Raw genomic sequence first — 26,487 nt, forward strand, 5'->3', positions numbered from 1 at the left:
GCCAGGAATCTAACTCAGGTTAGCAATGTGCAAGGCAAGTTTCTTGCCCTATGGTACTATAGCTCCCTGGGCACTATCTTGTTTGTTTGTTTTGTTTTGGGGCCACACCCAGCTGCACTCAGCGTTACACCTGGCTCTGCACTCAGAAATTACTCCAGGCAAGTTTGGGAGACCATTTGGGATGATGGGGATTAAATCTGGATTGGCAGCATGCAAGGCAAATGCTTTACCCACTATTCTATTGGCCCGGCCCCTCTGGACACCATCTTTAAGGTACTTCTAGAGGGGCCAGAGTGATAGCATAGTGGTAGGTCATTTGCCTTGCACGCAACCAACACAGAACGGACCCAGATTTGATCCCTGCCATCGAATATGGCCCCTGAGCCTGCCAGGAGCAGTTTCTGAGGGCAGAGCCAGCAGTAACCCCTGAGTGCTGCCACTGGCTATGACCCAAAAACAAAAGAAGAAGAAAAAAGGTACTTCTAGAGTAACAAGAAACAAAAAAAGAAAAATTAACACACAAAAAAAAAGTAAACCAGAGAAAAGAGGGAAGGGAGGAGGAGGAGAAAACAAAGGATTCAAGAAAAGGAGCAAGGAGGAGCCGGAGAGATAGCATGGAGGTAAGGCGTTTGCCTTTCATGCAGAAGGTCATCAGTTCAAATCCCAGCATCCCATATGGTCCCCCGTGCCTGCCAGGAGCAATTTCTGAGCATGGAGCCAGGAGTTTCCCCTGAGCATTGCCGGATGTGACCCAAAAACCACACAAAAAAAAAAAAAAAGAAAAGAAAAGGAGCAAGGAAGGGCGGGAGGTGTTAATATAAATGGAATTTAAATCAATCAAGTTTCTGTTCTTTACAAACCTGGGGCACAAGCAAATGCCTGGTCCCCCACATTTAGCAAGAGGAGCTTTCTTTCAGGTGGAGCCCAGGACACTCTCTGTAAAAGAAAAGCATTTTTCTTCCCTCTATAAAATAACAATAATAATAATAATAATAATAATAATAAAATAACTCATGTCTTATCTTTAGGGACTCCCAAAGCAAAATGCACACCCGACCCTGGTTTTTCCATAAGTTACTCCATCAACTTCTCCTTAACCCTTGTTTCCTGCAGGAGGAAATAAATTGACCGATCAGTCCTTCCACCTACATTGGGCTTGGATTTCCTTGGAGAAAGAGTACTACATTGTGGAGGAGGAAGCCTCGTTCTTGGAAGTGATGCTGATACGCAGGGGATGCCTGGCTGAGACAGCCTTTATCAGTGAGTACCTTTGGGTGATTACTGGCAGTGGTAATGTAAACCTGAGACCCAGGCTTCAAAATTATTCTTGAGAATAGATAGTAAGAAATTCAATAAACCTTCCTAACTCCTGATTACATGTCATGCTAGGGTCAATCATCAAGGTACAGCATCTAAAAGAACACAAGAAAAATCAAAACAATTGGGGTGATTTCCTGCTCTAATATATGTTCTTCTTTGTGATGCTCTGTGCTCTTCAGTTTCTGTTACTGAATCAAATTTATTCAACCCTTATGACTTATTTCAGGTTTAAATAAGCTGAGAGGCCTCCCAAAATTCTGTGACATTATGCCATATAACATTTATGCTGTGTGAGTAAAGATATTTATGCACACAGATTTCTCATCATTCTTTTTCCTTTTTTTGAGAATAGGAAATTCTTTCATTTTCAACGAAAAGGATTCCAGGAAAATGAAAACCTTTCTGGGTCACATCCTATAACCCTCAGGTTGCTCTATTTCTTTCCAAATTGTTTTTAAGTGCATGATATATTATTTGCTAATTTAGCTTAACTCTAGCTCTTTGTCTAGAAAAGTATGTAACATACAGGATCTATGGCTAATTGAATTATAGCTATTTTTGATTATGTGTTGTTTTTACCTTTTCACCCTATTTGTCCATATTTTCAAGATATGTTCTATTCTTTATCCTGTCCACAATTCTTTACTTCATAGACTTCTCTTGGGCACAAGACATGAGTGATTATGTCAGGGAACAGTCCCATATTCTGCCTGGCTCAAAAAACAATAATAATACAAGTCTGTCTCCTCAGAGCCTTGAATACTTGTGGAGTGGCCTCTTCGGACTGACCATTCTGACCTGCATCCTTTGGCCCTTCCTGCCTTCCCACGTAAATGTTCAGACCCATTATAAAGGAACTTTATCTTAGATTTATCTTGTGGCAAGTGGTAGTCACCCAATATTTATTGGTAAATAAAGCACAATCAGCTCTTCTGTTTATGAATCATGTTGAAAGACCACATCAGCACCACAGAAGACAACTCTCTTACTCAGCATCTTACTCATCCAAAGCATCTTACTCAGCATTTTCCTTGGCACTCCAGGAAAGCTTCCTGATTCCCTAAGCACATTCCGTGCTAGGGTCAATAATCAACACACAACTTCTAGAAACATAAGATAAATCAAAACAAGTGATACTCATATTCTCCAGTTTCCATGCTACTGAATAAGGTTTATTCCAATCTCAAGACTTATTTGCAAGCCCATGAAGATCTTAACTCACAGTAGCTTAACTCCTAAGTGCTTAGTGATTTTTGATCAGGAGATAATGGTTAGTAATTTTACAGATTTGAGTACGTAGGTAGAGTTGGGAAGAGGGGCACTGATTTGAGTGCGCTCATTGAGGATAAACCAATCTAGCAGAGTTCCTGAAACTCATTTAAGAGCCAATAAATGTTAACCTCTTCTGTGAATCATTGGCATTCATAAGATAGAACCAAAAAGACCTATTTATCTCCTCACAAACTTGTGAAGTCCTCGTACTGAAAAGGTTGTGGCAACCTGTGCTTCATTCGCATTTATGTCTTCAGTGCCTCAAAGAGAGCCACTGTTCACTACAAAATGAATAGATTCTCTGAGCTCACTCTCATTTTTTTGTGTGTTTTGGGCCACACTCAGTTGTACTCAGAGATCACTCCTGGCTCTGCACTCAGGGATCACTCCTGGTGGGGCTCAGGGAAGAATATAGGAAACCAGAGGGCCCGGAGAGATAGCACAGTGGCGTTTGCCTTGCAAGCAGCCAATCCAGGACCAAAGGTGGTTGGTTCAAATCCCGGTGTCCCATATGGTCCCCCGTGCCTGAAAGGAGCTATTTCTGAGTAGACAGCCAGGAGTAACCCCTGAGCATCGCCGGGTGTGACCCAAAAAACAAACAAACAAAAAAAAAAATTTAAAAGGAAACCAGAGATCAAATCCAGTTTAGCCACATAGAAGGCAATTGCCCTGCTCACTGGACTATCACTCGGGCCCCATTAAAATAGTTTTATTTAGGAAAAGATAAGAAGAGAAAGGTTGTGATGGGAGCAGCAGAGAATCAGTGTGGGGTGTTTTTTTGTTTGTTTGTTTGTTTGTTTGTTTTGGTTTTTGGGCCACACCCGGCAATGCGGGGTTACTCCTGGCTGTCTGCTCAGAAATCGCTCCTGGCAGGCACAGGGGGCCATATGGGACGCCAGGACCTTTGGTCCTGGATCGGCTGCTTGCAAGGCAAACGCCACTGTGCTATCTCTCCGGGCCCTGTGTGTGGGTTTTTTTTTTTTTAACTCTCTCCTATGGTGGTTTTATTTCTTCAGCAAGTCCCTCATTCCCGTTTCCTGAGAGCACTCAAATCAATACTCCTTTTCTGACTCTACTTATGGTTCTCAAATTGTCTGGAAAATTACTAAAAGTTCTCTACTGATCAAAAATCACTAAACACCTTAGGAATTAAATCATGTGAGTTAAGATTTTCATGGGCAAACAGCCTTGCTTTTCTCCCAGAGGCTGTAGTAAGGGAAATTATCCAATCTAAAATATTCACTACAAGAGTATACACAGAACGTCTCCTCCATGCCAGGGGCTTTGGCTGAACTGTCACAGGGATCACATTCTAGAATTTTCTCTTTCAGCCTTTAGACTTTCTAGGAGTGTTGTTTATTTGTTTGTTTGTTTGTTTTTATTCTGAAACCTGAGTCCAGGGGAACATCTCAAGATGAATTACTTGCCAAATTAATGAGTGAATTTTCTCTTTTTTGTTCCTTACATGTCTGAGCACTGTTACTTCATCTTAGTCAGTAAATATAGTATACAGATGTTTGCAGTGGACAATAAAAAAGAAGCAATTATGTGCTGCTGACTTTTCATCAATAGAATTTACTTTGATAGGGCCAGAGGGATAGCACAGCAGTAGGGCATTTGCCTAGCACTTAGCCAACCCTGGACAGATGCTGGTTCAATTCCCATCATCTTATATGGTCCCAGAGCCTGCCAGGATGATTTCTGAGCAGAAATCCAGGAGTAACCTCTGACCACCACTAGGTGTGGCCCAAAACCAAAAAAAAAAAAAAAAGAAACCGAATTTACTTTGATAGAATTTATCAAATAAAAGCAATGCTTCTCCTTCACACCATTCAAAAATACTCAACCAGTAAATTCTCAAAGCCAGATCAATAGCTTTCCTAATGTGGCACCACACCCCATCTGCAAATTCAGGGCAAACTAGACTGGTTTTCTGACCACATGACTCCACCTCACTGGGCCACCCCAACCTCACAACCTCACCTCTCAGCTCTCTCCAAGTCAGGGGGAGGCCCCAACTATGGGAGTAATGCAAATTTAAGCAACCAGACCTGCCTGGAGTGACAGCAGGAAGCAACTCCATCATCTTGCTGGGATCACGAGCAACTGATGGACAATAGGCATGTGCCATCTGTAGAGCTGTGTGTCAACCCTTTGGACCATGTGCAACAGTGTCCAGTTAGGTGTATGTGGACCAATGGGCAGTGTGTAGTGCCTGGAACTGGATGCAGTATCTGGAGATAACAAGGGAGTTGCTGGATTGGAAGGATTCTTTTGGTGCCGTCTTGAAACCCTGAACAGGCTGTGCAAAAATCTTAAAGCCCCATCACCACCCCCATTCTGCATTTAAATCTTGGCTTGAAAAGAGAGGGAGGTGGAGAGAGGAGAGAGAGGGGGGGGAGAGAGGGGGGAGAGAGAGAGAAAGAGAGAGAGGGGAGAGAGAGAGAAGAGAGAGAGGAGAGAGAGAGGGGAGAGAGAGGGAGAAGGAGTGGGGGAGGCGTATAAATCTTATAGATTTCTCTTTCTCAAGAGCCCAAGAACCTGGGACTATAACAAAAAGAGATCGTTTTTTTCCTCCTTGGCTTCCTATTTCTAGTTTCCTGGCTTTTATCTAGGCATTGTTACCAGAGATGAAACTGCACAAAAAGATCAAGATTTTCAAGGAAAGACACAGGCAAAGGTTCAGTTCGATCCTGGGCAGTCAACAGCCACATGGAGAGTGGAAATCATACCCGACCGTGGATATGAGGTTTCAGAGACCTTCCAGATCCTTCTGTTGGACCCAGTGATGGCTGTTCTGGAATTCCCAGAAATGGCAACTGTTGAAATTGTAGACCCAGAGGATGGTAAGTGACTTCCAGTCCAGCTTCTGGGCCCCATTATCACCATTAGTCACTCTATAGACTCCATCATACCATGTAGGCCTTGGAGTTAAGTAAACCATTTCCTGAGAGAATGTTTCCCTTGTTGTTGTTATTATTAGTAATAGTATCATTATTATTATAAGACTTATGAGAAAGGAAAGGAGATTTTATTGATAATGTGTCTACCTCCTGCCTACATAAAAGAAGGCCAGCAATGCTAAGGAACTCACTCACCTACATAGTTCCAGAGACCACCTTTAGAATAAAATGTCTTCTTCAGAACAGGAAAAGTGTGAAGAAAAATTAAGGAGATTATCTGGAGAGGCTCAGTCAACAAAGGCCTGCAGTTTTAAATTCTGCCTCTCAGCAAAGAGATAAAGGGATTAATACCTCCTTCAGGAAGAAGTCCTCCTGGAAGAGCTTTGTATGCAAATTCTCCTTTTCAAAGGCAATCCAGCATTCTGGGTAGCTAGCGGATCATCCACCCACCAAAGCCACCTTTTGGCCAAAGACAATTTAGGGGGTGGCCGATTTATACCTTCCTACCAGCCTGCCCTGCTTAAGAAGTTCCATCGTTCAGAGTTTGTTCAGAGATTCTTTTTAATATTAGGCATTGAAAGAAGACAGGGCGTTCCTTTCATGTTTGTACACCTTCCAGGTGGGGCATATTTAGAATCAGCAGACTCACCCACAAAGGGTTACCTATGGGGTTCCTGGCAGGCCCACCCTTGGCTGATAGCCTGAGCACCTGGGGTCTCCAGATTTAAGAGAATCAAAGCCTAGCTGTGGTAACTGAGCAATTCATTTCTGCCTGTGTTCCAAAACGTTCTAGTACAGCTACACCATGTGCCTTTGAATTTGTATGTTTATTTGATTAATCTGTTCATGCAAATACCTAGTCAGCAAATATTCCCCACCCCTAATTAGCAAAAACAAACAAGCAAACACTTCAATCAGCCACTATGCTCTTCACTGCACAGTGAATTTAAAATATTACTTAAAAAAAAAATCTGGCCAGAGTGATAGCACAGTGGTAGGGCATTTGCCTTGCACGCAGCCAGCCTGGGTCAGTCCCAGGTCCAAGCCCTAATCCCCATATGGTTCCCCACGCCTGCCAGAGTGATTTCTTATCATAGAGCCAGGAATAACCACCCCTGAGCACTGGCGGGGGTGGCCCAAAAACAAACAAACAAACAATAAACAATAAATAATAAAGTAGTGAGGGTGCTCAGGGCTTACTCCGGACTCTGCACTGAAGGAATCACTTGTCAAAGGAACTATTTGGGTTTGAACCTGGGTCGGCTGTGTGCAAGGCAAACATCCCACTTTCCTATATTGTCCTTAAATTTTAATTAAGCATGTTGCATATTCCACTCATCAATAGAATTCAAGCTTCTTCTAGAAATGCATGATTTATTACTAAGTCTTCGTTAAATTCCACCGAACTCTGATGAACCCCCTGGGATTAGCATTTCCCAAACTGCCAAACAGAATTGTAGTGTAAGTGAAATTCCGAACTTGGTCTGCAGACCAGGAAGTCTCAGAACCGTTTCAACTATCTTTACTTCCCTGATGTATTTTCATTCCTATTAGCATATTAAGGATTCTCAGCACTCTCTTATAAAGATTCTACTTTCTCTCTAAAAGCAGTTCTAGCTTTATAAAAATCAATTCTAGTTTTTCTGAAATACAGTTTTGGAAATAAATGCAGTTTTGTGTGCACTGTGGTAAACAAAGCAGATAGAACTGCCTCACAACCCACGCACAGGTGGGCATCTAGCCATGTTACTGATACATCTTAGCCACAGTAATCCATGAGAAAAGCCAAATATAAAGACAATGGCAAAAAAAAAAAAAAAAAGTCAGAAAATGAAGTGAGCTCAGCATTGTTTCAAGCAATGAAACTTTTGGCAAATGCAGAATTTGAGCTGAATCTTGAACAAGAAAAGGGCTTTGGGTATTGGGATGCACAGAAACAAGCTTTCCAGAATGAGAATATGAAGAATGGGACCAAATAGCCCAATCCTAATGTATCTGAAATATTTTTAATATGACAGTAAATGACTTTAATTACTTTTATCTTCTTTTATGATGTCAATATTTTGAATTAAAAAATTACCAAAATATCGGGGGCCGGAGAGATAGTGAAGTGGTAGGGCGTTTGCTTAGACACTGAAGGATGTTGGTTCGAATCCCGGCATCCCATATGGTCCCCCGAGCCTGCCAGGAGCAATTTCTGAGTGTAGAGCCAGGAGTAATCCCTGAGTGCTGCCGGGTGGGACCCAAAAACAAAAAAAAAAAACAAAAAAACAAACAAAAAAAAAAAAAAAACAAGAAAAGAAAGAAAGAAATTACCAAAATACCAAAATCTAGGGCCAAAGTTACAGTACAGCAGATAGGGCATTTGTCTTTCACATGGTTTACCCAGGTTCATTCCCCAACACCTCATAAAATTCCAAACCCTCAGAAATGCCAAAATAGCAAACAACCTTAAGAATGTAAAATGGCAGGGCCAAAGCAATAGCACAAAGGGTAGAGCATTTGTCTTGCACACAGACCACCTGGGTTCAATCCCTGGCATCCCATATGGTCCTCTGAGCCTGCCAAAAGAGATACCTAAGCTCAGACCAGAAGTAACCCTTAAATGCTATTGAATGTGGCCCAACCCCTTCAAAAAAAAAAAGAATGAAAAGGGCAAGAAGAAAATTCTCAGTGGCCTTTATCCTTTCACTCACAATCACCATTTTCCTAAATATTGGTAACAGGTTCACTTGAGCAAAGTGGGGTAATAAAATAAAAATAAAAAATAACATGTAACAACTAGATCATTGCTAGAGATGGAGGAGGATCTGCCTTTATTTCCATCTCCAAAAAGAATGATATATCCTCACTTGATTCTGTGGGTAGAAAAGATCCACATGAAACAAATCTTTTTAAACAAATCTTTTAAGCATATATTGTAACTACAAAGCATGCTTCACAGAAAGTCTTGAAAGACATGAAAAGGCCCCAAGAAAAATAGTGCACATAATTCCATCAGTAGGTATTCAGTCTTCATTTCTGTATTTCATGTTCCACTAATGATAATCACATAAACACATGTGTGTGCGTGTATGATCAGGCACATATCCACATATCCACACATCACATCTCTGTGGCCATAGAGGATTGTGAAAATGAAGGACAGGAAGAGTAGCTAATTTTCTCAGTGTATTAAAGGGATGTCTTTCACATGATATAAATATTACATAAATATTGAACATTTCATTCAATTAATATCGAACAAAATGTTCATTAAATAAAGCAATCATTTCCAGCCTTGATGAATTTGATTACTTAATTATTTAAGAGCATTTAAAAATATGACTGTATAATCAAAAGAAAGGTAGGGTAAAAAAAAGTCATATCTATTTAGAAAATCTTAAATTTGGGGAGTTTGGGGAGCCATACTCAGTGGTGCTAAGGACTTACTCCTGGTTCTGAGCTCAGCACTTCTGGTGGGGTTTGGTTAACCTTATGGGAGATTGGGCTCCAGTTAGCTACTAAGAGAAAAGCACCTGACCTGCTACACTATTGCTCCAGCAGAAAACTAAAATTTCACTCCCCCAAAAGAGAGACAGGGACAGAATGACTGACTACCAGGATGTCCTTCCTGTTTTAGTCTCAAGATTCTATTTATCCTAAATTCCACTGTTTCTTCAACCACTCTGCAGAATAAAGATGTGTTTTGCTCACTGTATTTTTATGCAGTTAATCGGTTAGGAAATCCAGTGATTAAAGACTGTCCATTTCTACTTGGGCTCAACTCTCCCTATGTCACCCACGGAAGTGACTTTACTCCTTGGTCTCTGCTTTCTTTCCTAGAATCCACCGTTTTTCTTCCGGAGGCAGAATTCACAGTGGAGGAGGCAGTTGGGGAACTTTTGATTCCTGTGAGGCGCTCTGGAGATGTGAGCCAGGAGCTCACAGTCTTGTGCTCCACCCATCATGGTAAGTTGTGAGACAGGAAGCTGAGATGACACCCCCCGGAGTGTCACTGACAGCTCTTGGATTCTGGTTTGAATTAGAGGACTTCTTTGAGTCCTCTTGAGGAGAGTGGGTGCACGGGCAACAAAATATGAAGAAAAATGAGAGCGCACACGATTTGTGTAGAGAACAGAGTTCTAACTTTAATATCCAAACTAGGAGTTTTATAAGGGATAGATGCCACTCACTATATTAAGTAAAAGTTCTTAGTTAGAAGGGAGAATGTTAGTTTTAACATTTCAAAGGCAGATCCTACCCAACTAGTTTCAGAAGTAAAGTTTTTTGGGGGAGTAACAAGGAACTAAGCTTGTCTAATAGGAAGAGCTGGTTTTGTGTAAGAGAGGTAAAAGAGCCAGGCCAAAGAAATGCAAATTTTGTACCTAGCAAGGCGTTTCAATAGTTTAGAGCTACATCCTTTAGATGTAAATAGAGCTGACAGAGAAAAGATTATCTAGGTTTATTATTTAGTGCTGAAAATTCTCTGGCAAAGAGGATTTTGATTGAGGCCATGTTGTGGCCTATAAATTACACATAGCAGAAGGAAGAATCGACCAAATAAATGTGAAGGAAATATAATGTCAGTACTATAACATAAATCTCAAAAATATCTCTACGGAATTTCTCCAACTCTCCACTCCGTGTTTCCACAGCAGGCCTTTGGGTGCAATTCCATTGGGGGTATACGAAGCAGCCATCTGCTCCAGGAAATACTTCTAGGAAATTTTGTCCATCCCCTTATAGAAATATAGAAATTCCTATCAATGGCACAGACACTGGAGGACAGGGCCGCTGGTCACCCTGGGTCCCTGTGTTAGAGTCCTAATTGACACCCTATATGGTGCTGAGAGACAAAGACCACTTCCCATAATGCAAGGTGCAAAAGGGAGTTTATTTGGCTAGCAAAGGTCCAAATCTATTCCAATTTAGGGAATATTGACAAGGACCCCGAGTCAAACCTTCAAGCAGTTTTTATAGAAATCACAAGCATTTCACGGTGCAATTAATTAATCACTGACTTTTTTAACTCATCTTTGGTCATCCAAGGACACTCTAACCCAAATTTTCAGTTGCCAAGGGAGCCCCATTATATAGAGTACTCCAGGCTCACTCAACCCCCAGTTCCTTGTTCCTGGAGGCACATTGTTTCTGAGTTCTTAGTTCATAGTAGAAAGTACTTAAACTTTCAATCTGTCTGGGATTTGGGACCACCTTGGTCCCAAAGGGGCTTTGGTTCTCACACATGTCCTGAGGCTGATCCACAAGACCCCTATGTCCTCTGATGGGAGCAAAATTCTGCTCAGAAGCATCATGAAAACATCTGCTACAACTATGTTTGTGAAGGGCCAGGGAGACAATCCAGGTGAAAAGAATTTACCTGAGTTGTGAAAACTATAAACAAGGGCCTCATCATTTGACTAGTTGACCCCCAAGTCTCAGAAACATGGTCCACACTGTCTGCATATAAGACTCTCCTCTCCTCTCCCCCATTAAAAACACACTTCCTGAAGATCTGGGTGCTCATCTAACTTGTTCTTCCTCCTCTTCACTGTTGAAACACCCTACCTCAAGGCCATGGGAAAGAGGTGATAGATAAAATGAGGAACCTCCGTGGCATTCACTACAGTAAAGACACTGACACCTGAACAAAAGCTATCTTCCATTGTTTCTGTCATGCAAAACATCCTCTTCTCTGTGGTCTCTTTGCTGGGATAGTAAGATCCCACATTTCCCAGATGGAAGCAGTGAAGGATCTGGGAACTTTTCCTCCAGGAAACCTAACTTTGCATCTTCCAGGATGTAGACTTTATGGGCCAGGTCCCTGGTGGGGGCCCAAGACCCTAGTGCAGATTCTGTGCGTATTGTCAAGACACAGTCCCAGTGAGGTTTCTTCTTTTCCTCTACAGGATTTGGGCTTGGAATTTTCAGGGTGTTGATATATTTGTTTGTTGGTTTGGTTTCTTGACAATTTCCAGTAGCTGCTGAAAGCACAGAAAAGCCAGAACTGGAGCTGGAGAAACAGTACAAGGATTAAGGACTTGTCATGCATGCAACCAACACAGGTTCAATCACTGGTACTTCATATGGTCCCTCCAGCACCGCCAGGAATGATCTCTGATCACAGAGCCAGGAATAAGCCCTGAAAGCTTATGCATATAGCCCCAAAATCAAAATAAGAACAACAACAACAACAATAAAACAATCCAGAACTATCATATCTTCTAGAGGTTTCTTAGTAGCAATTACTAGAGCCACTAATTCTAACAGAGAATGTTCCAGAAGCTCCTCTGGCAGGATCTTCTGCACAGACAAATTCCTGCTAAAAATATTGTTCCCTGATAAACACAAATACTAGTGTTCTATATATTCTATATACAGTGCCATATAAATGATCAAAGACTCCACAAAGTAAAATTTTCAGAGTTCTAGAACCAATGGGTTATTTAAAGAAATTGATTCTGGAGCCAGATATATATATTATAATATATGACTATATAGTACAGCAGGTAAGGCTCTTGCCTTGAACATAACTGACCTAGATCCCTCTCCAGCATCTCATATGGTCCCCCCAAGCACTGCTAGGAGTGATTCATGAGCTTAGAACCAGGAGTAACCCCTGAGCACTGCTGGATGTGTTCTAAAAAACAAACAAAACAAAACAAAACAAAAGAAGCTCTATTTTTTCCCATCAAATTAGCTGTAACAGACTATCTTATTTCCTTCCCCACTCCAGTTGTTTATAAAAATTTGAAAATGTACCATTTGGTTTTCTATCTTAATAGCATGCCATTTCAGTCTCTCATCTAATTCAGTTTACTACTTTAAGGGTATGTCTGTCTGAACCAATCAGTTCAAGAAATTTAACAGAATAAGATCCAAAAAATATCCCAATTATTTTCATTGCCTTGTCTCTGATAAATCATTATTTGACTATCCATTAGGTGAAAAAATGTTGAGAAACAAATTTTAGAAAGATAATTGCTATTTTAAAGTTAGAGTCTGACTCTCATGTATGTCCATGTATATATGGAACAAAATGTGGTGTTTCTAACAAGGATCTTTTTTATCATGCCACCTGTCCCATCAACCTTCTGTCTGTAAGGCAGCTAAAAAAAATTCAAATATATTCTCCCCTGTACAATCCTTTTTCAACTTCCTGCATTTCAACAAGAATTCCAACAGTCGTTTGATACTTAATCAGACAACAGTGTGTGTGTATGTGTGTGTGTGTGTGTGTGTGTGTGTGTGTGTGTGTGTGTGTGTACTGGAGTATCAAAGTTCCCCCTAACAAACAGGGGTCTCTTAATTTGGGGTAAGCAAAATTTAGCTGGCAAGTAAGTGCCTGTGCCTGCTATTTCATGGTGCTGATCTCTGACATCCTCAGAACCAGCCTTTCTGTCCTGACTCACTCAACAGAGTGAGCCCTTCCCTATCATGGGTAGGAGAAAGGTCTTGGGCCAAGAACCCAGATGGTTCTGGGAACATCCTAGTCTGTGAAAATTCTCCCCAGACCTACCTGTTTTGCCAGTTCTAGAAATGGTTCATTCTCATCACTATGTCCAGCTGTTTTATGCTCTGGAATCATCCCTATCTCCAGCTTAAACCTTTTTCACATTCCTTAAATCACAAAACAGTGCATTGGTCTCTTCTGAGTGATTCTGAAATGTTTTGTATCCAGAAATCATCCTGGCATATATATCATCCTGGTATATATACATATATATCTTTATTTAAACACCTTGATTACTAATATGATTGTAGTCATGTTTGGATCCCTTCTGAGCAAAGCTTTTGATGACCACTGGAAAACATTTTTATTTCATTTCATTTTATTTTTTTAATTTTGGGCCACACCCAGCAGTACTCAGGGGTTACTTCTGGTTCTGCACTGGAGAATATACTCCTATGGGATGCCAGGGCTGGAACCTGGATCAGCCCTGTGCAAGGCAAACATCTTACCCACTGTGCTACTGCTCCAGTCCCAGCATTTTCAATTTGAACACGCAATTCACCTGAGTGCAACCAGGTGTGGCCCAAACCCTCATTCTGAGTACAAAAGGTGCTCCTCTCTTCTCACCATTATCCCTCACCCCTGTGCCCCCTCTTCCCCGCTAGGTTCTGCTGCTGGCTCTATGACCTCCTCCACACTCTCCTCCTCTGACTACATCTCTCGGCCCCGAGATCACCGCAGCATCCTCCGCTTCGATCAGCACCAGCTGGAGCAGAGCTGCAGAGTCCTCATCCTAGAGGACTCCCAGTATGAGGAAGACGAGTTCTTCTGGGTGTCCCTGAGCCTGCCTGTGGGTGGACAACTGGGAGACCACTTCCCCAGGGCCAAGGTCACAATCCTGGCAGATCCCCGGGATGGTGAGTGAAGTGAGACCGTTTCCACCCTCCACGCCTGCTTCTCTCTCCCACCCCCAATGCAAAGGCAGATCTAGCCCAGGTGCCTTTTCAGAAGATGGTTCAGCTTCCTTATACCACAAGGCGCAGGCTCAACTCCCCACAGGCATTGCTGTCACCAGCATGACAGTTACAGAGGGGGGGGGGAGGAAAGGAGGGGGAGGGGAGGGGAGGGGAGGAGGAGGGAGAGGAGGAGGGCAGAGAGAGGAGGAGAGAGAGGGGGGGAAGAGGGGGAGAGAGGGAAGGGGGAGAGGAGGAGGGGAGAGAGGAGGGGGAGAGAGAGGAGGGGGGAGAGAGAGGAGGGGGAGAGAGGAGGGGGAGAGAGAGGAGAGGGAGAGAGAGGAGGGGGGAGAGAGGAGGGAGAGAAGAGGGAGGGAGAGAGGAGAGAGGAGAGAGGAGAGAGAAGAGAGAGGAGAGGTGACAGGAGAGAGAGGAGAGAAGGGAGAGGGAGAGAGGAGAGAGAGGGGAGAGGGAAGAGAGGAGAGAGGAGAGAGAGAGGAGAGGAGAGAGGAGAGAGAGGAGAGAGGGGAAGGAGAGAGAGAAAGAGAGAGAGGGAGGGAGGGAGGGATAGAGGGAGAGGGAGAGGAGGAGAGAGGAGGAGAGAGAGGGAAGAGGGGGAGAGAGGGAAGGGGAGAGAAGGAAAGGGGGAGAGAGGGAAGGGGGAGAGAGAGGAGGGGGAGAGAGGAGAGGGGAGAGGAGGGGGAAGAGAGAGGACGGGGAGAGAGAGAAGGGAGAGAAGAGGGGGGAGAGAGAAGGGGGGAGAGAGGAGGGGGGAGAGAGGAGGGGGGAGAGAGAAGGGGGGAGAGAGGAGGGGGGAGAGAGAAGGGGGAGAGAGGAGGGGGAGAGAGAAGAGGGGGGAGATAGAGAGAAGGGAGGAGAGAGAGGAGGGGGAGAGAGGAGGGAGAGATGAAGGAGGGAGAGAGGAGAGAGAGAGGAGGCAGGAGACAGGAGAGAGAGGAGAGAGGAGAGGAGAGGAGAGGAGAGGAGAGGAGAGGAGAGGAGAGGAGAGGAGAGGAGAGGGGAGGGGAGGGAGGGGAGGGGAGGGGAGGGGAGGGGAGGGGAGAGGGGAGGGGAGGGGAGGGGAGAGGAGAGGGGAGGGGAGGGGAGAGGAGAGGGGAGAGGAGAGGAGAGAGGAGAGGGGGAGGAGAGAGAGAGAAAGAGAGAGAAGCACCTGGCTGATGCTTTATCTCAGGTCCTCCATGAGCTGGCAGGCTCTGCTCTGGTCTTTACCCTGAGCCCCCCCAATAATTACCAGACTCTCCTTTCTATACTATAGGTTCTGGACTTCAACAGGAGACAGGCATTTTGCATGACACATTCTTGGCAATGATACCAGGAAAGCATTTCTTAAATGGCCGGGCAAGTTATGATCTTGAATCATAAATCAAGCTGCCATTTAACAACTGTTACAAAAATAAAAAATATAGGAAATATTCTTATTATATATAGGCACTTAGGTTCATTCATTTGTTGCAACATCAAGATTTTCATTTCCTGGGGCTGGAGAGAGCAAAGCAGTAGGGCATTTGCCTTGCACACAGCCAATCCAAGATAAACGGTGGTCCAAATCCGGCATCCCATATGGTCTCTGGAGCCTGCCAGGCTAAATGCTATCAGGTGTGACCCCCCCCAAAAAAAAGATTTTTCATTTTCTTTCTCTTTGTTATTGTTTTTGTGTCACACCTGGTCCAGCAAGGGTTATTCTTGGCTCTGCACTCAGAAATTGCTCATATGGGTGGACCATTTAGAATGTCGGGGATTAAACTAGGTCAGCCATGTGCAAGGCAAACTCCCTACCCACTGTGCTATCACTTGGTCTTTAATTTTCGTTCTTCTATAGCTCTGTAATATGTTGTTCATGCATCTTTTATAGACTACTCCATCTTCATCCACTTCTTTCTCCATGGTGACTTGGTTGTTTCCAGCTTCTGGTTATTGTGAATAATGATGCAATAAATATGGCATATAGATCTGCCAATTACTCTGTTGACATGTTTGAGGCAGACACCCAGATGTCTGACATGATTCTTTAGGTCTGAATTCACATATTAAGCACTTCTGCTCTGATTTACTCAGATTTCAGCCAACTCCAACACATCATATCTTTCACCAAGTTCATGGATTTTCCTTCCTTACCCCAGTTAAGATATTCCCATCCCCTTTTTCTCAACTGAGCTAATGATGTTCACACCTTGGCACCCAAGGAACATTCCAGAAGCCACCTGTCAGGGCACTGACTTTCCCTCTTCTACTCCTCCCCTAACCCCATTGCTTGGCTTAAACATCCTCATGGCTCATCTGGTTCATTGCAGATGTTGCCAATTTTTGATCCTTAATATTTCCAAAAATGCTCTTTCTGTGGCTATAAGCTGATTTTTATTTTTTGCCAGAGCACTCAGGGTTTAGTGGATTAAGTCCTATGATCACCTGGGGGCTAGAACAACAAATAGCACAACAGATAGGGCATTTGCTTTGCACATGGCTGACCCGGGTTCAATCCTGGCATCTCATATGGTCTCCGAGCTTACTAGAAGTGATTTCTGAGTGCAGAGCCAGAAGCAACCCCTGCACACCACCAAGTGTGTCCCTCCCCCACAAAAGTGACTGTCCTATTATACATAAAGTGCCTCAAATGCAGGAACACATGCTCACCTCTTTACATCCCCCAACAACCAGCAATCTGCTAGAGCATAGAGGAAATGCTCAAGAGATTTAGACTTTAAAAATAAACAGGGGTTGGGGCCGGGCGGTGGCGCTGGAGGTAAGGTGCCTGCCTTACCTGCGCTAGCCTAGGAGACGGACCGCGGTTCGATCCCCCGGCGTCCCATATGGTCCCCCAAGCCAGGAGCGACTTCTGAGCACATATAGCCAGGAGTAACCCCTGAGCGTCACCGGGTGTGGCCCAAAAACCAAAAAAAAAATAAATAAATAAAATAAACAGGGGTCAGAGAGATGGTAAAGTGCTTGACTTGCATCCCCCTGGTATCCTCTCTAGTCTGCCCATCATCATTAGGAGTGATCCCTGAGCTCAGAGCCAGAAGTAAGCTCTGCTGTGCATAGTCAGATGTAGCCCCAAAACAAACCCTCCAAAACTGTGAAGTTTTCAATACAGAAGATTGTAATTGGTTGGCAGACCCCTTAACCTCTTAGATTCCTGGTCAAACTAGATGGACTTTCTAGGGCTCATTCAGGAGACTAATGTGTTACCTGCGGTGGAAAAGTTTTGTTGAACCTGGGGATAGGGGATGGTAGGTTTTACCCAGTTAAAGTTAAGTCGGAAAGTATGGTGGCTACTTTAAGGAATGGAGGGTGGGGTGGTAGGATGGTGCAGTAGTGCTAGAATCTATCACAAAAAGGGTGGGGGGCTGCCATGGTGCATGCATCAGCATTAGACTGGGCCTGGCTTAAGACTGGCCCAAAAGCGCCATCTAGAGAGAGACATAGGTCCTTGCAGAAGCTTTGCCTCTAAGGAGATGGGGAAGGATTGAAGACCCAGAATCTTCTTCCTCGGAAGGTGAGCTGTTCAGAAAACCCAGGAGAGTGCGCTGCTCCCACTGACACACAGACAGGGTCTAAAAGAAATGGAATCTGCTTGATTCCGACCTCTGAGACCAGAGCGTGATCAGCAGGATATCAGAAAAGACTTAGTTTGGGGCCCAGACACAGTAGGAAGGGCATTTGCCTTCTCTCTCTCTCTCTCTCTCTCTCTCTCTCTCTCTCTCTCTCTCTCTCTCTCTCTCTCTCTCTCTCTCTCTCTCTCTCTCTCTCTCTCTCTCTCTCTCTCTCTCTCTCTCCTCCCTCCCTCTCACTTAGCAGGGCCAATGAAATAATGCAGTGGGCATGATGCTTGCCTGACATGCAACAAACACAGGTTCGACCCTCACCACTTAGGTTAGTCCCTCAAGCACTACGAGAGATTCCTGAGCCAAGAACCCCGAGCACAACCAACTGTGACCCAAAAACAAAAAATGAGAGCAGAGGATTAGTTTATTTCCTACTTTCCTGTTCCAAGCTTGGAAGCATCCAGAACCTCATTCCCACAGTGGAGAGATGGGGTGGGCTTCAGGGGAGCAAACTGAGCAGAAACTGTGGCCTAACCTCCCCACTTGTGTGGGCCCAACATGATGCCCACCAGAGAGGAAGAAGATGTGAGGAAAAGCCAGAGAAGTGATGGTATTTTTAAGTGTAGTGTAGTTTAGTGTAGTGTACAATATGCATTCAAGAGTACAGAACTGAAAACACATACTCTTGATTAATACTAGTATAAATTTTTTGAAAGAACTAGACTAGTGGTATTTCCATCTGTAGCAGGATATCCTTGACTTTCCTTTTGATGATACTAACATTTAATCTACTTGCTTATGCTTTATTTTTGAAAGAACAAAAAAATAAGAGAAGAAAAGGAAGGAAGGAAGGAAGGAAGGAAGGAAGGAAGGAAGGAAGGAAGGAAGGAAGGAAGGAAATGACCTTTTAGGAACCAAAGTGCTAATATAGCAGGGAAGGCTCTCTTGCCTTGCACACAGCTGCCCCGTGTTCAATCCCCAGCATCCCCTATGTCTCCCTAACATCACTAGTAGTTTTTCCTGAGTGTAGAGTCAAGAGTAGCCCAAAGCACCACTGGTTGTGGCCCAAATCCAACCAATGAAATAACCTGATAGGGAATGGCAGCTGAAGCTTCTCAACTGTGAGTCCAGCTAAGCTGGCCTCCTCCTACAGGCTAGCTCATCCTTAACACAGAGATCCTTGCATATAACCATAAAGAACTCAGTAAACTCATATCCTCTCTCAATCTAATTTCCCGCCATCATTGGAAGGAATGATGTTCATCTGCAAAACCTCAGTCAGTTTAGAACAACACAAAACAACAAGAGTCACACATGCAGCCTGATGAAAACCCCTCAGCCTGTGTAGAACCTCAGGACACCTGTTCCCCAACACACATATCATTCCCATATGCACACTATGCCCCTCAACCTTTGAACCTGCAATCCCTCTTTCTATTCATCACATCCATGTTATCATTGTTGTGCTTTGCCAGTTCCTTTGTTGCCTTCCCAGACCTACAGCTGAAACTGTCTTGAAACCCATGGGGCCCCCATCATGGGAAGCTATTTCCTGAGACCTTATTATTAGGGGAATCATGTAGCCTTGGTCTCCTGGGAAATAAATCCTCTAGAGACTCTTGAGGATCCTGACGGCTGGAGGGGGCCTTGTTTGGCAGCACCCAGTGATTCTGGAGATGGGGGAATCCAGTTAAATCATGCAGCATGGCCTATCAAGGCAGAACTTGGTGTAAACCCTCTGCAATGATAAGAGGACTTAAAACCACTTCCTGAGTCAGCGCCCCTGGTGGGTTCAAGGCTCTTTCCATATTCTTTTTATGTGCATCTTCATGTTTCTCTGGAAAGGTGCTGCCACCAACACTTCTCCATTGGCTGGCTCCATAGATCCATGGCTCCTGGAATTGACAGTTGTCTGTTCATATCCGAATGTCACACACAGTTTTGTCTCAAAACACTTTCTGTGGCGATTGCTGTGACCCTGGTGACAGAGCTGCATAAAGAGTATAAACTGCTGGGCCAGATCCGAGCTTCCTCTTCCCTCCCCAGGACTCATAGGCCTCAGCTTCCTGCTGAGACCTCCTATCAGGTCCTCTCAGTCCCCTATATCCAGGGCAGAGGCCTCACAACCACTGGGGTCCCAATCCCAACCCTCAGCAAGTGAACCCTGCTTTATCTAGGTGCTCTGGCTTCTATGATGACCAACTAGTCCCCAGATTCACCAGCTGAGGAGACCGTGCCCTCCAGGTCAACAGTTCGCCCATTCCCCCCAAGGACATTTCTTGGGTTGTCACAGGCTAAGATCAAAAAAATCACTGGGGGTTGGGGGCTGGAGAGATAGCACAGTGGTAGGATGTTTGCCTTGCATGCCGATTCAAGATGGATGATGGTTCAAATCCCGGCATCCCATATAGTCCCCTAAGCCTACCAAGAGTGCTTTTTGAGTAAGAGAGCCAGGAGTAACCCCTGAGCGCTACCAAGTGTGATCCAAAAAATGCAAAAACTGCAAAAAAAAAAAAAAAGAGCACTAGAAAAAACGGTCTAAGGGCTGGAACAAAAACACAGTGGGTAGAGCTTTTGCCTTGCATGCGGGAGCCCCCAAGTTTGATCCCCTGTGTCCCATTGTCCCATATGGTCCCTGAGCCTGCCAGGAGTAATTTCTGAGCTCAGAACCAGGGGTAACCACTGAGCACTACTAGGTGTGGCCCAAAAACTGAAAAAGAAAAAGGCATCTAATTCCAGCTGGTTTCATTCAGAGCATTTGCAGGAGGAAGCCTCATGCCCAGGCTGAGTCTCTGTCTCTCCCCAGTGCCCACCCTGCGCTTCCAGGATGCTGAGTACCACGTGGATGAAGGCTTCGGGACCCTGGAGGTCTATGTCCTTCGCTCAGGCCCCGACCTCTCCCGCTCTGCTTCGGTCACTGTGCAGTCCCGGAGAGCCATGACCGCAGTGGCCAAAGGTGAGACCCATAGGGGACAGTGCTGGTGAGATGGAGCTAGTGGGGATGCTCAGCGTCCAACCCCTTGCTGGCCTTTCACCTGGGACTGGCTTTTCACCAGCTCCTGCTCTGAGCCTCTAAGCTCAGACTCTTCATAGGCACTGGTAGAGTAGCTGGTGTAGTCTGCTGTAGTCAGCTGATGTAGTTTGGAGCAGCGAGGCGGTGGTCAGGCTGGTGGGAGAACTTGGGCAGCTGTGTCTTGTGGGGGAAGTATTCACCAATGAGTCAGTGCTTTTCTGGGGCTCCGGTGCCTTGGGCTCCCAGCCCGATGGCCAGTTCACCTTTAGTGACACGATGGCCACATACCCAGATGACAGGGAACCCAGCAGACCTCTGAGCCCCACTTGCTCTTCTAAACCTGTCATCTGCGACCTCACACATGTGTACAATGTATACATGTTCATGTGCTTGTTCACACATGTACACACTCATATGTGTATGCCACATTGCATGCAAATAAGCTGTTGTACACACACGTACACATAGCACATATGTGCATCTACTGCACGTTTCGTGCACACGTCCTTTCCACATGTACATGCACACATGCTACAACACATGCAGATGCGCCATGTGTATGCATGCAGTATACTTGAACATATGCAATGCACATGTATCACATGCATGCATATCATTGACACCCATGACATATCATTGACACACATGCCACACAGGTGCATGCATGCCACACTCTGGCATGCACAGCACTAATAAGTAGGAGTCACCTGTGAGATAAAGAGACAGTGACATCTCTACCACCAATGGCCCATTTTTTAATTTGCCAAGTGGGACTTCCTGGATATAGCTTCTGGATGCCTTCAGCATGGCTCCCACTGGCTCCTCAACATCCAGGGGGTAAACCCTAAGTACAGGGGCCGGAGAGATAGCATGGAGGTAAGGCATTTGCCTTTCATGCAGGAGGTCATCGGTTCAAATTCCGGCGCCCCATATGGTCCCCCGTGCCTGCCAGGAGCAATTTCTGAGCCTGGAGCCAGGAATAACCCCTGCGCACTGCCGGGTGTGACCCAAAAAAACACAAAAACAAACAAACAAACAAAAAAACCCTAAGTACTGTCAGGCACGACCCAAAAACCAAAGAGAAGAATCATAAAATGGGCTGGAGAGTTTATACAGTGGGGAGGGCATTTGCCTTGCATGCAGCCCACCTGGATTTGAACCCTAGCCCTCACTGCCAGGAGTGCTTCCTGAGCACAAACCAGGAATGTATTCTGAGCACCATCAGCTGTAACTCTCCTCCACCCCAAAAATTGAGCATTTATTTCCCTGAACTCTCTTTTTCTTTTCTTTTTTTTTTTTTCTTTTTGACTTTTGGGTCACACCCGGCAGCGCTCAGGGGTTACTCCTGGCGCTATGCTCAGAAATCGCTCCTGGTAGGCTTGGGGACCATATGGGGTGCCAGGATTCAAACCACCGTCCTTCTGCATACAAGGCAAACAATTTACCTCCATGCTATCTCTTTGGCCCTCCCCTGAACTCTTGAAAGCAAGTTGTTAAGTAAATTTGGAAACATCTCTCCAGACTCTTCAAAGGCAATTCCTAAATAGCACTTTCCTCTAAGCAGCCCAGGCACGAACAAGGTCAGGAAGTTTCTCTGTCACTTTATTACAGTCAAATTCTCAGGCTTCCTTCAACTTCCCCCACCCTTCCAGAAACTACTCATCTAGTCAAAGAATCCAGTTCATGTTACCTTGTCAAGACAGTCTCCTTCCATCCAGTTTCTTGGCTTGATATTGATGTCTATTATCAGTAACCTGTTAAATGTCTCTCAGATGGATTATCCCATGGTTCCCTGTGGCTGGATAGAGCCATATGCCCTTGGCAGGAATCTCAGACACAGGATCCTGTGAGATGTCTGAGGGCAGGTGATTTCATTATCTCCCAGAATGGTTGGTGCTAACTTGGATCTCTGGCTACGTCTCTGATTCTATATGCCCCCACTCTACAATTATTCTTCCTTCTTTGTAACTAATGAGCATTTTATGGCAGGATCCCCTGGGCTCTATTATTTTATTTCACCAGTTCTAATATGTGGCTATCTGTAACCAAGTATACTTTTTATTCTCCCTATAGTCTGAGGCCTGCACTGGCTGCCACCTGGGGGGTTCTGAGATAGAGGGAGAAATAGATGGAAATTCACCAGCCAGAGGTAGTTAGGGAAGCCCTGGTAAAGACAAAAAGAAAAAGGGATAGATACAAAGCAGGCAGCATCTCTCCGATGCGCTGGCTCCCCACAAACCAGCAAGCGCTGCTCTGGTCATTATCCTGCCCCCCACCAACTGTCCAAGTTTCTTTGATATCTGGCATGACAAGGGGACTTGTCCAAGAGGTGTGTCCAGGTTCAACTATCATGACAGTGGGGTTATCCAAGGGGCGTGTCCAAGTCCAACTGCCATATATCAACTACTATCATTGCATTTAATGACTTTAAATAAAAAGCAAGGGGCCGGAGAAATAGCATGGAGGTAAGGCATTTGCCTTTCATGCAGAAGGTCTGTGGTTCAAACCCCAGCGTCCCATATGGTCCCCCGTGCCTGCCAGGAGCGATTTCTGAGCATAGAGCCAGGAGTAACCCCTGAGCGCTGCCGGGTGTGACCCCCCCAAAAACAAACAAACAAAAAAAAACATTTAAAAAAATAAATAAAAAAAATAAAAAGCAACACACACATACTCTAGGATCAGGTTGGCCAGTTTGCAAAACAATTCAAATCTAGCCAATGCCAGAACCTTCATGCCTATGTAGAATTAAATGCTCAAAAGATGTTGCCCAATTAAACAAGAAACCTAGCAAAAGAAGATGAGTGCAGTTGAGTCTCAGTGAAATCAGGGGTGGTGAAAGGTTTGTATGTTATAAAGGCAAATCCTAGCATTGCACACGGAAGGGGGCAGCTTTGTAGGGCCTGAGACTCCTCACCTCTCACTCTGGCTTCTTCCCTTCCCACTAGCTGGAAAGGACTATGTTGGCGTCCGCCGGAGACTGGACTTCGCTCCTGGAGTGCACATACAAACGGTCCTAGTGACCATCCTTGCAGATGCCCTGGGACAGTCTGTCCTGGAAGGTCCAAAGAGGTTTGAGTTGCTTCTCCAGATGCCCCTGGATGCTGTGCTGGCAGAACCACACAAAGCCACCGTTATCATCGATGACACCATGTGACAACTAGAAGCAGAGCACTGGGCCCTTGGATGAACCAAGGCCAGGAAACTTCCTAACACCTTCCTGACAATATAAGGCTCTGAGGTTCCAGGACAGTGACCACTTTGAGCTCTCCTACTGGTCTGTGTGCTCTAGTGGGATGTGTGTGAGTGTCTGACTGAGTCAAGGCTAGAGCGAGGGAAGGAGTGGGTTCATGGAGGGAACTGATCTCTAGATTTCCTTTCTCTGTATTCCTTAAGCTGTTTCTAAGACTAGTGGAATTCTTGATCCTCAGTTAAATCAATGGTAAAGACCAGAAGGAGTGGCCTGGCCTTGTTTGGTGCTGAACAGGAAGTCCTTGCCAAGGGCACAAAAGCTTCAGAGTTCGGAGCTATTGGTGCCTCTAATGGAAACCTCAGTTCCATTTTGCTCCTCCTTCTTGCTTCCTCTGTAAATCCTTACAGGGAGGGAACTTCTTACTGCCTCTTCTGCATTTGAGGGGTTTTTTCTGTTTTTCTTTTGTTTTTCTTTTGTTTTTGCTTGTTTTGGGACCACACACCAGTGGCACTCAGCAGTTATTCCTGGTTATGTGCTCATAAGTCACTTCTGGCAGGCTCAGGGGACCATATGAAATGCTGGGGATCAAATCTGGGGCAAATGCCCTCCCTTCTGTGTTATCACTCCATCCCTGCCTTTGAGGTTTTTAGTGCATGCATATTTCAGATTGGCTGGCTATCTGGCTCTCAAGCTCTCTTTGTCTCTCTCATTCTGGCAAATGCCCTCCCTTCTGTGCTATCACTCCATCCCTGCCTTTGAGGATTTTAGTGCATACATAATACTTCAGATTGGCTGGCTATCTCTCTAGCTCTCTCTCCTTTTTTTTCTCTCCTTTTCTCTCTCCTTCTCTCTCTCTCTCTCTCTCTCTCTCTCTCTCTCTCTCTCTCTCTCTCTCTCTCTCTCTCTCTCTCTCTCTCTCTCTCTCTCTCTCTCTCTCTCACTGCTTTTACCTCCCACATTAAAAGGTGGGAGAATTCTGATTTGAGGAAAGGAAATTCAAGTATGAGAAGTGACAGACTGGTGGCTCTGAAACAGGATGGAGGGACCTTCAAGAGGGCAGGAGGCCAGGCGAACCCAGGCTAAAAATGGGCTCAACAAACAGTCCACTGGAAACAAGAATATTCTGTTGGTCACCCCATTCTCCCCAAGGCAACTGACTCTTAGCCATAGGGCTGATGTTCACACATGACCCAAGAGGACATGCCTAGACTTAGGGCCCATAGAGGAAGGTGCATCAAGGAGAAGGGATTCTCAGTTGCCTTCTCTTCTGATTCTGTTTAGGAATAGACCAGTCTGTAGGGCAGGGCAAGAACATCCAGGTATGTGAACTGGGGCATCTCATCTAAAGACCGTTGTCACAGGGCCCTGAAGAAAGCATATGGGTCTGTGTTTTGCTAAGTACTGGACAGGGGTCAGCTCAGATGAGATTGTCAGTGGCACTGCCAAGGAAAACAGCTTGAATGGCAGTAGGACAACCCGTTTCTGGTCCCCACTCCATCTTCATCTCTGAATGGGACTGCTAATTGCAGTGGTGGGGTGGGTGGGCAACTCAGAAGACTCACTACAGTTCAGGTTCCATCTCTGTGTCAGCAGAGTAGCCCAAATCCAGTGGGTTTGACTCCAGGACAGAAAAGGGAAATGTGCACACTAGAAGTCACATCATCTTCTTTGGGCCAAGAGCAATAGCATAGTGGGTAGGTGTCTGCCTTGCATGGGCCAATCTGGATGATCCTCAGCATCCCATATGATCCCCCTGAACCTGTCAGGAGTCATTTCTGAGCACAGAGCCAGGTGTAGCCTCTCACTGTCACTAGGTGTGGCCCGAACCCCCCCTCCCTCCAATGTTGTCTTCATGTTTAAGGCACTCGCCGTGCATGCAGCAGACCTGGATTCATTCCCCAGCATCCTTGATGGTCCTCCAAGCCTGCCAGGAGTGATTTCTGAGCAGAGCCAGGAGTAAGCTCTAAGTATCTCCAGGTGTGACCCCAAATCAAAATTGTCTTCACTCTAGACTTGTTCCTAGGAGTCAAGGCTTCTAAGAAAACAGAAAATGGGGCCCGGAGAGATAGCACAGCGGCGTTTGCCTTGCAAGCAGCCGATCCAGGACCAAAGGTGGTTGGTTCGAATCCCGGTGTCCCATATGGTCCCCCATGCCTGCCAGGAGCTATTTCTGAGCAGACAGCCAGGAGTAACCCCTGAGCACCGCCAGGTGTGGCCCAAAAACAAAAAACCAAAAGAAAAAAAGAAAAAAAAGAAAACAGAAAATGACTTTTGCATGTATTGATGTTTAAAAACTATCTTTGTGGGGCTGGGACATTAGTACAGGGGTTAAGGCATTTGTTTGGCATGCAGCCAACCCTGGTTTGATCCCCAGAACCTTATGTTCCCCCAGATATCATCAACGTGACCCAAATAGCATCTTTACCCACACAAAACCCCCTCAAATAATGGCCTTTTTGAAAGAACGGGCACATTATCTAGTCATTATGGCCAAATGAATTCTGTCCCCATCTGGACAATATGATTCTAAGGGAAGTGGTCTGTGTCTTATATCCATGAAACATGGGTTTAGTCCAGTATCATTCAATGTATCAATTGGAGAATATGAGGAAACAAGTCATGGCCCAACCTCTGGTAACACTGATTCATGTAAAGCCAAGGAAACAACAAGCAACAAGCAAATAGAACAAGCAACGAACACCTTGAGAAATGAATCTGATTGCAGTGCCCTTCATAGGCTCCGAGCTAGACAGTTGATCTGGGTTTGACCCCCAGCATCCCATAGTTCTGGACCCTGCAAGGGAGTCCAGGAGTCATTCCTGAGTACAATTAGGAGTA

The 26,487-nt window shown here is 45.0% G+C and overlaps 1 protein-coding gene across 1 annotated transcript in view; it reads left to right on the forward strand.

The window, feature by feature from the left end:
* The window catches only part of FREM3 (FRAS1 related extracellular matrix 3), a 68,764-nt gene extending 44,730 nt beyond the window's left edge, over nucleotides 1–24,034 (forward strand). Inside the window, exons 3-8 of the mRNA XM_049769945.1 lie at nucleotides 1,114–1,260; nucleotides 5,208–5,438; nucleotides 9,321–9,446; nucleotides 13,596–13,847; nucleotides 20,253–20,402; nucleotides 23,405–24,034. Coding sequence (XP_049625902.1) covers nucleotides 1,114–1,260; nucleotides 5,208–5,438; nucleotides 9,321–9,446; nucleotides 13,596–13,847; nucleotides 20,253–20,402; nucleotides 23,405–23,613 — 1,115 coding nt within the window. The 3' untranslated portion in view covers nucleotides 23,614–24,034. The remainder of the gene's footprint in view (nucleotides 1–1,113; nucleotides 1,261–5,207; nucleotides 5,439–9,320; nucleotides 9,447–13,595; nucleotides 13,848–20,252; nucleotides 20,403–23,404) is intronic.
* The last annotated feature ends 2,453 nt before the right edge of the window (nucleotides 24,035–26,487 follow it).

This window comes from Suncus etruscus, chromosome 3 (assembly GCF_024139225.1).
Source record: "Suncus etruscus isolate mSunEtr1 chromosome 3, mSunEtr1.pri.cur, whole genome shotgun sequence".
NCBI lineage: Eukaryota > Metazoa > Chordata > Mammalia > Eulipotyphla > Soricidae > Suncus > Suncus etruscus.